At 38.0% G+C, this 12,268-nt stretch overlaps 1 protein-coding gene across 1 annotated transcript in view; it reads left to right on the forward strand.

The window, feature by feature from the left end:
- Ormdl1 (ORMDL sphingolipid biosynthesis regulator 1) overlaps positions 1-7,279 on the forward strand; it is a 12,571-nt gene extending 5,292 nt beyond the window's left edge. The window contains exons 3-4 of the mRNA XM_021198647.2: positions 2,498-2,649; positions 5,850-7,279. Coding sequence (XP_021054306.1) covers positions 2,498-2,649; positions 5,850-5,985 — 288 coding nt within the window. The 3' untranslated portion in view covers positions 5,986-7,279. The remainder of the gene's footprint in view (positions 1-2,497; positions 2,650-5,849) is intronic.
- Positions 7,280-12,268: the final 4,989 nt, after the last annotated feature.

The following is a 12,268-nucleotide window of genomic DNA, read 5'->3' on the forward strand; positions in this document are numbered from 1 at the left end:
GCGGCCTCTCTCTCTCTCTCTCTGCCCCTTGAGTCCTTTCTCTCCAAGCCTGCAAACCTCAACCCCACCTCTGTCTCTTCTGCACAGCTATTGGGTGTTGGCATCTTTATTCACCAATCAGAATTATTGTGGGGGCACGGTCCCAGGGGCTACATGCAGACTCCAGGTCTTGGAGACTCACTTAGCATTACAGTAGACAGTAAAAGCCAAAACCTCAACACCACCCATGTTGGCATATCAACTGCTGTTACATTGTTTAGGCAGTCATACTGTTGAGAAATCATGAGTGCAGTTTCTCTGCTGTGTATAGAAGACACTATCTTATAGCAGATACCCTGGATCTCTGACCCTTACAGTCTTTCCACATCCTCTGCTGCAGTGTTTCCTGAGCTAGCTCAGTGTAGGGATTGTGTTATAGATGTTGGATACCCTACAAGCAGTTGGTCTATGCATTTTGACAAGATTTGGATTTGTGGAATGGTGTCTGCTGCAAAAGGGAGCTTACTTAATGAAGTGAGAGTTATACTTACTATGGGTATAAAAGGATAAGAATGCAGTTAGACATTTCTCTGCTTTAGGAAAGTGGCAGTAGTAGGTTTTCTAGAGTCCAAGACCTAACCAGCCAAGAATGCTTCCAGGTCAGTTCCAGCTGAATTCCTGTATCTGAAATGTGTAGTGTATTCAGCAATGGGACTTTAAAAGTTCTGGGAAGTGGCAAAGATCAGTGGTAAAGGTTCTTGAACACTCTTGACCAACACCTTAAAGGGTGGTTTCCTGTGACTGGAGTCAGGGTTTTCTTAGACAGTTTACAACTCTTGGAGGGAACATTATCACCCCAAATGGCATAATTCTTAATTTTTGAGAGGTTATATACTCTTGAGACTTTAAAGGACATACTTTGTGTTTCAATGTTCCTTTTAGTGTATGTAAAAATGTCTTCTTGGCATTGATGATATATACACACCTTGACTTAATATCATCTTCCAGTGTGTCTAATAGTTGCTAGGTCTTATTCCTCAGGTATTGGGGCCAATGGAAAACAAACACGCAAATAACAGACCATTGCACTAAAAAGAGGGCCGAAGTCTATGCATGCGCCTAATTGGGGAATGTTCTGGCTGTGAGGTGTGTAGAGGTTTCTGCCCTGCCTCTCATTGCTTAGACTTTCTTTGTTCGACTCACCAGCCCTCTTCCCAGGCTAGAGATACATCTTGTTCAGTTTCATATGCATACGTGTTCTAGGTCCGCTACACATAAGCCACCCACTAAATATCTGTTAAAAACTTTGAAACATATGTTCTTTCCACAACTGCTTAGGTATTGTTGGATAAATTTTCTGTCCGAATTACCTTCTTTTTTCTTTTTCCTTTTATTCCTTTTTTCTTTTTTTTATTGTTTTTTTAATTAATTTATTTTTTTGCACTCTATATTTTATTCTGCCCACCTCCACCCTGCAGCTATTCCACATCCCATACCTCCTCCCCATCCCCCGTGTCCACGTGGATTTCCCCATCCCCAACCCTACCTGACCTCCCCACTCCCTGGGGCCTCCAGTCTCTTGAGGGTTAGGTGTATCATCTCTGAATGAACACAGACCTGGCAGTCCACCTTCTCAGCTCAGTCAGTAAAGGGCTTGCTGCAAATTGCATTTTATTACACATTTTCAATGAATTTTTAAATCAATGTACAAAATAATGGGTTTCACTATGACATCTGGCATACAAATACTAATGCCTTGCTCATACTGTCCCATCCCATATTCCTGCAACCATCCAGTTTCTCCCCTAATAGCCCCCTTATGCTTTGATGTCATATATATGTTTCTAAATCTACATTCTATATATGAGAGAAAATATGCATGTTCTGTCATTTCTTCCCACCCTCTTGTAGTAGCCTTTCATCCCCTCCTCCCTTTCAACCCTTGCTCTTCTGTCATATTTTTCCCATTGCATCCATGTCCTGCATATGCAGATATACTCAGAGCTAGATTTTATATGTTAGAAAATGCAATATTTTATCTTCCTCTCATTACCCTGTTATCTCTTTCCTTTTACAATTTATCTTGTTTTTGTCAATTAGATGAAACACACACACACACACGTGCACGCGCCTGTTTGTTCATTCACTAGTGGTGAATAAAACTATTATGAGATATATATATATATATCACATTTTGTCTTATCATTATTCTGTTGATGAGCATTTAGGCTGGGTCCTTGTGAAGAGTGCAGTAATACAGAGGTAGTATATGTTAATGTTCATATTTGTTTAATGAACATGTTCCTGTTGGTTGCCCATATACTGGTTTTCTACAAATGAAACATACCCCAGAAAGCTTCATACTTCATAGATACTGAACATCATTTTTCACTATTTTATGAAAACCTAACTTGTTAGCTTAAATCATATACTCTTTCACAAATAGCCTAGAACCATCATGATGTTTAATTGTAAGGATGAACTCTGCATTTGATTCCCTCTGTTGTTTGCTTTTCAGGGGATGTATGTGTTTTTGCATGCAGTAAAAGGAACGCCTTTTGAGACTCCTGATCAGGGTAGAGCACGACTCCTAACTCACTGGGAACAGCTCGACTATGGAGTACAGTTTACATCTTCTCGGAAGTTTTTCACAATTTCTCCAATAATTCTGTAAGTGGTAGAAGTGTTAAGAGATTATGGATTAGATAAGAAAATAGTGTTTATTTATCAGATTTAATTGACTTTTATTAAGAACGTTTATCAGCAAGTAGAGGCAGTAAGTAGAGTCATAAGTTACAGGCACAATTTTTAACAAATTAGTAAGAAACCAGTTTTTACTTGAATCAATACAGATAGAAGTACTATTCATCACACTCTAAGATACACAGATAAAAACATTCATGTCTTTGTTTCTTCTAAGGAAAATATGAGTACACTACTTTTTTGTATCACATATCGAATTAATTATTCTAAAGAATGTTTTGCTGATGATAATTATATTGACTACAGAGCTATTCTGATAGCTCAGTTCAAGCTTGGTCAGATCTTTAGTTGTAAGACTAACATGGATTGAATTCTGTATCATCCATTCACTTGGTTTGCTTGGGCTGGGGATGAAGCTCAGTGGGACAAGGCTTGTCCAGCGTGCACAAGGCCTTGAGTCTGCTCCACAGCACCACATGAAACCAGGCATGATGGTGCACACTTGCACTCCCAGCTCTTAAGAGGTCAAGGCAGGAAGTTCAAGAACTTGGTCATGCCCATGTGGCCAGTTGAAGGCTGTGCTGGGCCACATAGAGCTTTTCTCGGTACCCCATACCTAACCCCTCCCCTAAAAATCAAAGTGATGGTAGCTGACTTAGTGACACTTAACATGAGTTTCTAAAAAACAAGTCAGATACACTGTACAGCTATTGGATTCTACTTTCCTCTCGGTACCTACATAATTCTTCCCCGCATTTGAATATTTTATTCCTAACCAGTTTTTACCTGTTTTTGTGCTTTTGCTCAAATTGGTTCTAAACAAAATACCATTTCCTCTTTTCTCCCTTGGCTCTATATAGGTATAATTGAGAAATAAATACATAATTCCCCTTTTAAGAGTTCATAAATACGTAGATTGCTTTTAATATGGCAGTAGTTTGTACATGATATGTATCACACATAACTTAATTTTAACACTATAGCTTCATGCATAATACTATATCTATAATAGTATCAGTGTAGTCTGAATTAGGTAAAAAGACTTTGTAAGATAGGTAAGTTTTGGATAGATATATTCACAGTAAGGACATTTCCAAGAGAAAGGATCATAAAGGAATAGCTTTTTTCCTTCAGACTTTAATTTTTTGGAAATGAGTTTTGTCACATGTAAAAATTAAACTCAAAAAGAAAATGTCTCTATAATCTAACAGAAGGAAATGTAATAATGGGCATAAAGGCTAGACTTGAGTTATATTGGTTTTAAGCTGTATGGCATTGCTCTTGCACATGCTAGAGAAACAATACAATTAGGACATTTCTCAGGCCCTTGTGGGTTTTATTTTGGCCATTTTTTTCTAAGTCTCAGGTACCTCATCTATAAAATAGATTGTAGTATAATATACATAAAAATACTTGACATATGATTAATTTTCAATTAGCGATATACCAAATAGTCAGCCAAGATCTATCTATATATAGTCTTCCTGGTTTTCAAAATATCATTTTGACCCAAAGTTATTATTTCAAATAGTCTGATTGAATTCCTTGTATAACTAAAGAAGTAACTTTTAAGCCATCTATAGAGTATAGATTTCTTTCCTTTTCCTTCTGTGCACTGGAGACCAGATCCAGGGCATCCTGCAGANTAAGTCAATTGCATCACCAGNCCTGATCATCTTCAAAAGTGCTCTCATGTTTGCTTTGATTTGTACATGCNATGACCACAGATTCTTGGATAAAGAAATGGACTCCAGCCAGCTAGGGTAGCACCTCCTTGACGCTGGTACCGTGGGAGTAGATGGGTTTGAGGACAGCCTGGCCTGNGGATCAAGTTCTAGGCCAGCTAGAGCTCCTTAGACCCCGTCTCAAGAGGAAGCAAAAAGAAACAAATTCATGTATGTTACATTGGCAGAGATCTTATGACTATTGAATCATGAGCCTGGATTAAANGGAAGCTTCTGTCTTCTATTCCAGGNCTATTTCATATACCTTAGCAAATAAACTGTTTTATACTGATTCTGCCTGAAGTTGCATTTCCTCAGAGAGTCATCTAGGTTATTTTAAGAGTGGGGTAATTTCCATACACTCTACACAGTGTTATTAATTTTTATTACAAGTAAGTGTGGTGAGGCGAAAACATGCCGAGATGTATCTGATTATAAATCACCCTGGTAACAGCGGCACGTCCGTCTGCTGGCTTACCGAGTACAGTGGGTAAAGTCACTTTGTTCAGTGATGAAAGAATACGACAGTCTTCAAGTATTTAAAAGCATGAAGAAAGATTTTGCAGCAAAAACTGAGAAATAGGGGCTGTAGAGATTTCTGGCCAGTTAAAAGCACTAGCTATTCTTCCATAGGACCTGAGCTCAAGTCCCAGCATCCTCATGGCCAGTCACAGCTGTCTGTAATTCCATTTTGTGGGTAGGGAGATCAGGTGGCCTTCTCTGTCCTCTGCAGGCACCAGGTATGCATGTGGTTCACAGATACACATACAGATAAAACATTCATACACATAAAATAGTTTTTTAACTGAGAAATATGGTTTAAGTGGAAGACTATAGAATTTCTTATGTTAGAAAATTCTGAAAAAGATGTGTACAGTTTTCTGGCTTGTTTTCATTTGTGGAGGTAGCTGTTCTTTTCTAGCCAAATTATATAAAACTTGTTTTATAAGATAAAACTAGAGGAAAAGATCTTCCTGTGTCCTGTAATAGCAAAACTGATGGGATTTTCACCTGAATCTTTCAGTTTCCAGATAGACTGGTTATAGACTGCTCTGCTATAGCAAGAAGATCATAACATCAGAAGAGGGACTGAATGTGTATTTCTTTCAAAGATTCTGATTTCTGCATGTACAAAAGCTAGTTTCCAATGCTGTGCACTAGTTGTGCATGACCTGCACTTACAATCTCCTGGGCATGTGAAATGTATTTGAAAGCCATCTGCTGTCAACCATGGCAGACATCAGTGTGTCCCTGTATACATTGCAGAAATGTAGATGTGCACCTCGCTTTTAAATCTCAAACCAAGAGGTTTCATTTTATTTTAGTATCAAAATGATTTTATTTTCAGGCATTCATGTTTATTCACCCCTTTTGTAATGTGTTTCAATTCTAGGTAATTTCATTTTGGCATGCTANATGTATTCTAATTTTTTATCTCTGCAGATACTTTCTGGCAAGTTTCTATACAAAGTATGATCCAGCTCACTTCATCCTAAACACAGCTTCTCTACTGAGTGTACTTATNCCCAAAATGCCACAGCTGCATGGTGTTCGGATCTTTGGAATTAATAAGTATTGAAATGTTTGTGCAACTGAAGAGAACTGTTAAGAGCTACTGGGTCTCCTGTAATGAAAGAGTAGTTAATGAACTGCACTGTTTCTGTGATAATGTGAACTAAGAGGTATTTACATTGGAGGGCCAAGTACTGCTCCTTCATAAGCTGTCTTAAGGATGCCTCTGTCTAATTTGCTTGGTATATTTCTGAGGGAGGTTTTGCAGGCAGGCTGGGCAGGCCCAGCTTATAAGTTGATGGTAGTATGATAAGAGTACAGTAACTAAATCCAAGGAAATGTGGGATTTGTAAGAAACTAGGTCCAGCTTATAGTGAGCGAGCATNCTGTTAGGGAAAGAACATTCCAATCATTCCTTCATAGTCAGTTGAAGCAGACTTGTAGAAAGCAGAATCTCCTGTGTACNTGTTCTTATTACTGTGCAGTCTGCTTTATATGACACACACCCTCTTGTTTTGCACAAGCCCCTTCCTAATATATGTCCTCTTGGGTTTCTGGCTTAGTATTGTGCATTGATAAATGAGGTAATGGTTGCATTTACTACATTACAGGGTTTGTGAGGGTTTTGTCTTCATTTCTTGCTCTAAGAGAAGAAGATAGGCATCTTACAGTAGGCTCTGAGTCAACATGCTCATTTTGGAANAAAGTAGGTTTTACTGCTTTTCCAGAAGCAAAGCTGCTAAACCAGTTCAGAGAATAACTTACTTCAAGCACTTCAGGTCTTGAGTAACTGAAAATTATTGTTTAGTTGGTTAAGTCTATCATTCTTCAGAAAAGGAAATACAAGATGGGGCCAGCTGGTGTGGGCAGACCTAAGTAATGAATTCTTTGTCAGCAGTGTTATCTGAAGTAACAGATAACATTGTCTGCTCTTAGTCTCTTACTCTCCATCCCCACAGTTTGGTTTGCCCATTAATATTTCCTTTAAATGTGTGAGTCTTAGTGTAGATGACCCAAAATGGTACCTATATTCACAGCAACAACTATATTGAATTCTTGTGACTTGGGGAAGCTNCCTATAGTTGCTAGCATTAATTGTATAAAGAGAAGTAATACCTTTCTAAAATGATATAAAGCTGAAAATCTCAGTAACTTAAGAGGGACGACAGTTGTAGACCAACTTATAAATCAATTGTGGCAATACACAGAGTTAAGGGTAGTGATCATTGTTTCATATCTCAAAAGTACTGAATTTAGAAATCACTTGCTTGATACCGCCTTTGTATGTTTGTCTTTTCTTGTGTATCTTTAAATAACTGCTATTGATGCTTTAATAAAAAGTTTTCTTTGGTGTAAGATTATTTTAAGCTTTCCAAGACAGTCATCAAAACTACACTGACATGTTTCAGATTTATAAAGTTAGCTAAAAATGTTCCTCTGTTTAAGTACATTTTTTCTTTATTCTTTTCTTTTAAAGACAGGGTCTCTCTGTGTAGCTCTGGCTGTCCTAGAACTTGTTCTGTAGACCAGGATGGCCTCAAACTCAGAGAGATCCACCTGCCTTTGTCTCCTCAGGTTTGGAATTAAAGGCATGAGCTTTCATTAATTTAACTGCCAGTTTAACTTCATTTTTGAAANCTTGTATTTTTACACATACTGAGAAATAGGAATTTCTCTTCCTATTTTCTGTGCTTTCTACTTTCAACGCTTTAAAAAATATTTATTCGTAGCTACATGAGGGCTTGCTTGTTTATGCTGTTTTAGGCTACAGAGTTTGTAAATGAGAAAAACGTGTGCCTTCTGTAGAGGTTCTTACAGGTACTCGAAGAAGTGAGGAATACCATGGAGGTAATGGTACAGGATGCATGGACATTAACATGTAGCAGACCTGCGCCATCTGAGACAGCATTTGAATACATCTGAATACTGCTAAATAAGAAGTAGAAAGTACAGCAGTCTAGAAAAGATTTCCAGGAAGGATAGTAACGGATTCTTGAACACCAGAAATGTGTTTGAGGAAACTCAAGAAGGCCACTGGCAAAGGGAAAAGAGGAGAATGGCAGCGTGAAAAGGTTACACAAAAAATGAGAGGGATTCATTTTATTCACAGCTCACTGACTGCTGTTGTAAATAAGCTGAGAATAGAAAACAGAATAGTTGGGAAGCTACTACAGCCAAACAGTAATTCAGACTAATCAGTAGCATATAAAATGGTAAGTGGTCAAATTTGCACTTCATGGATGAGACACTGTTGGATAAAGAAGAAAATGAAGCGATTCCGTAATTTGGCCTGAACCTCCAGTTGAATGGTTGTGTTAAACCTGAAAAATGCCAGTTTCATAAATGTACACTTTAACTGTTTAGGACATAACTGTCCTAATCTGGATGCAGTGGCACACACCTAAAACCTCAGCACTTGCCAGGCTAGGAGAGGAGGGCCACTTGCTGTGACTGCAAGGCCACACTGTCACAGTAACAGTAAAACCTAATGAAATCTAATGAAGTCCGGAGACACTCTGGCAACTTCTGTGTAAATGAGCCACTAATTTCAGCATTCATAGTAGATATTTTAAAGATTTTAATTATGATTGTGTGTACAGGGCTGTAGTGCCTGCAGAGGCCAGTAGAGGGTGTTCCGTCTCCTGAAGTTTGAGTTACAGGGTTTTGAGTTGTCTCACTAGGATGCTTGGACTGGAACGTTGATGTGCACCGTTTACTCCTGCTCCATCTCTCTAGCTTGTCAGTGTATCTTAAGAATGGTAGTTAAGTGGAGCCTTAATAATGCTTTCCTATTTCCTTCATGGCAGTTTTCACTGCTGTATGTTTTTCCAAAGTGACTCCTGTGTGGTTTTGACATGTCACATTCCTTTTTTGGTTTTTGGTTTATGGTGTTACTGTCTACCAAACTGTAGATTCTAAGAGAGCATTAAAACAGCTACCGAAAAGGCATCTATGGGAGTTACCCTTGTAGATATGTAATGGCGCAGCACTGAATTAGGAAAGGACTTCAAGATTGTCATTCCTATACTGCATCAATTAACTCTCCAACTACTGGTTTAAACTGTTAACAGTATTGAATAAGCATTATGTTACCATTGTCCATAAAATACAGTCTCACATTTCTCCCACTTGCAGGATTGCTCTAAGAACTACTTTGTTTTTATTGTATAGAGTGCAAGCTAAATACAAGAGGTGATGAGATGAGACTTTCTTTTTTCATTCTGTTATCACCTCGGCTGTTTTGATTTGATGGCCACATCACTGATTCACTCTGTGGTCACAAAAACCTCAGATCTTCAACATGAGCTATCACGTGATGGCTTTCCCTTTCATACACTTAACAAAATGAACTTACTAAAACAAAGCTAAGAATTTTTCTTGTCAAAAATCTATCTTGTGTATTTTAGCCTATCTTATCTACCTGCTGTTGAATTGTAAATCGTCCTGCTTTGAGTCCTGAATGCTGAGATTACAGGGTGTACCACTATGCCTAGCTAACTTTCTATAATTTTAAATTTAACATACAAGCTAAATTGTCTTCGCCTTTTCATTTTGCATAAGTATATATTTATTAAAAATCTCAAAACATAAAAATTACAATTAGAAAATAACATTCTAAAATGAATAAAATTATTTTTTCCATGTAAATAGCTGTATTGTCAGTCTTATTTTTACTTTGCAGAACAGATTTTTCAAGTAGTTTGTATTTTGGTTGACCATATTATCATGAGGATAAATGAGTGTTTTTCTTCATCTTCTAGATTTCAAATTGGTGAAAAAATGTATTAACATTAACTGTTTCCTGGGAAAATACAGAGATCCTTTGAAACAGATGTTCCTCTCATGAATTCTCTTCAAACTATGTGCTTCTCTCATTGCCCTGTTAACCTTCAGGAAGGGTAGAGATTCACTCTCTCCCTTCCCTACTCCATACATGCATGGCCTCTACACACTTTGAGAGTGGGGAGCTTCCTCAGAAGTTTAGTTTTCTTGATTCAGCAGTTCTGCTTTGTTTGTTGTGGATCTAAAATGTTCTTCCAAAGGTCAGTGCTAAAGGCTTGATTGCCATGCAAGATGTTCCTAGGAGATAGCGCCTATTCAGAGTAGGTCCCTGGGGCCGCATATCCTGTCTCCAGCCTGGTTCTCCTTATTTATTGTTTCTCAGCTAACAGTGAAGTGAGCATGGTCTTCTACCATGTTCTCCCATCATGGTTTTCCACCTGATCACAGTCCTAAAACAATGCAGTCAGCCATACATGAACTGAAGTGTCAGGAATGATGAGCCGAAACAACCTTTCATCCTTCGAAAGTGTTCTTCATGACAATGATGAAAAACTTACTAACAAAGTATAGAGCTGAAAGAAGTAAAAGCAGGAACATGAATGTGTGAACATACATGTTCACAGCAGCATTCTTCACAATAGCCACAAGATAGAAGCAATCCACATGCCCATATCAAAAGATGAATGGATAAAATAACACTTGCATGCAGTAAAGCGTGATTCTATGTTTAAAAGAGAATTTTGATAGATAGTAGGCAACAGATTAACCTCAAAGACCCTATGAAGTAGTCACAGTATGACAAATGTGATTATGATTTCCACTTACATTCAAAAGACAAAGGAGAATAGCTGTTGCCAAGATTGAAGTATTAATGTTTACCAGCTACTGAATTTTGGTTTGGGAAGATGAATTTTGGAGATCAATGGTAGTGAAGACTAGAACAATGAGGGTTCTTCAGACCATGTATTCTCTATCTTTTGCAATAAGAAGATAACCTAAAGGACAAGTTGTAAGTATACTACCTCAGCAAATGTAAGAGAAACATCCTTCAAAAATGAAACCAGACAAACAGTATTTCCTATAGTACGGGGATTTTTCTCACAAAGATGGAATTGATTATTAAAGAAGACTGGAAAGGAGAAAGGCAGGTGGCCATAGAGTGCATGACTGATTTGAGACTGGTATGTGACTCAAGTGGGAAGTAATACCTCAAGCTTGAAATATTATCCATTAAAAGCACTAAGTTTATATCTACTGCTTTCATCCTCTGCATATAATCTTCATTTGATCTTCATTGTGGTTTATTGAAAACAAAGATGAGAGACCAGCAGACTCACTATCCTAGCTTCAGCATCATTACATTTTTCACAAGTTAATAAACAAGTTCTGATGGCTTTTAAATGGTTTTCTAGCAATCTGTGATGTGTGACTCAGTAACCTAGAGTCCAGTCACTTCCAAGCCAAAGACTGGAAAGGAATCAGATACAGAAACCAGGGAATTAGGCCATGATCTCACCAGGCTACAGATCAGCCATTGAAACCACTCAGCCTTCTCCAGGTTACTCTGCTTTGTGTGCATTTCTGTTTCTCTACCTTTCAATTACCTGCATTGAAGATCGAGGGTTAATCTTAAAGTTTTAGCCCTTACAACTAAGAAAGTACCTGCCGTAAAGGAAAAGTCCAGATGAATGTGTGATAAAGTCCAAGTAGACTTTGGGAGTGGGTATTTGTAGTCCCAGTTACTGTGGAGGCTAACAAAAGAAGTCCAGGAGTTAAGGGCCAGCCTGGACAACATTGCAAGAATCTGAATCATAGATTTTTATAATATTTCATACACATACATGCATCTAAGTGGAACACGTAAGGAATAAGTATTGAAAAATTCTTCCTATTAAATTCACCCGAAGGTTACAAATGAGTTTGTCTTCTGGCATTTAACCAAACAGATTCCAGACTCAAGGTTTCCCTGGCCCATTCTAATGTTAGTCAGAGGCACTTAGCTCTGTGACTAAATTCATTCAAATTTAGCAGCCCAATTACCTGTAAATGAGGCCATTGAGCACAGTATCTCGGGGATGTTCTCCTGACCAGGCTGGCACAAAAGTGATACTTTATTGTTACACGTTGAAAAAAGGTCTCATTTTTTAAAAAGTAAGTTCAATATTGTAATTATGAATTTACTTGTACCTGCTCCTAGAGTTTAGTATAAGTCTGTGATAAGATTTACCTGGTGGTGGTGGTGGTTTTTTAACTCATCAAAGCAAAGATCCAAGCCCTTCCCAGCCTTGAATTGTAAAGCCTTTGCTTACTACAGTTTTAAAGTTTAGCTAGAGGAAAGATTTGGAATACATCCATTTGATTGTACTAACAAATTCACAAGCCAGACCAACAAAAACAAAGCAAAATGCAATAATTAGTACATGCTATTCAGAAAGTTGGAAGTTGACCTAGTAATCTGGGGCTATAGAATGCCACAGGTGCTTCACTTGGGATGGTAAATGGAACTGTTGTTTAAACTGTACAACCAAATACACTTCACTGAGAATCAAGTGCTGTTTTTGCGGGTG

This window comes from Mus pahari, chromosome 5 (genome assembly GCF_900095145.1).
Source record: "Mus pahari chromosome 5, PAHARI_EIJ_v1.1, whole genome shotgun sequence".
In the NCBI taxonomy this organism is placed as follows: Eukaryota; Metazoa; Chordata; class Mammalia; order Rodentia; family Muridae; genus Mus; species Mus pahari.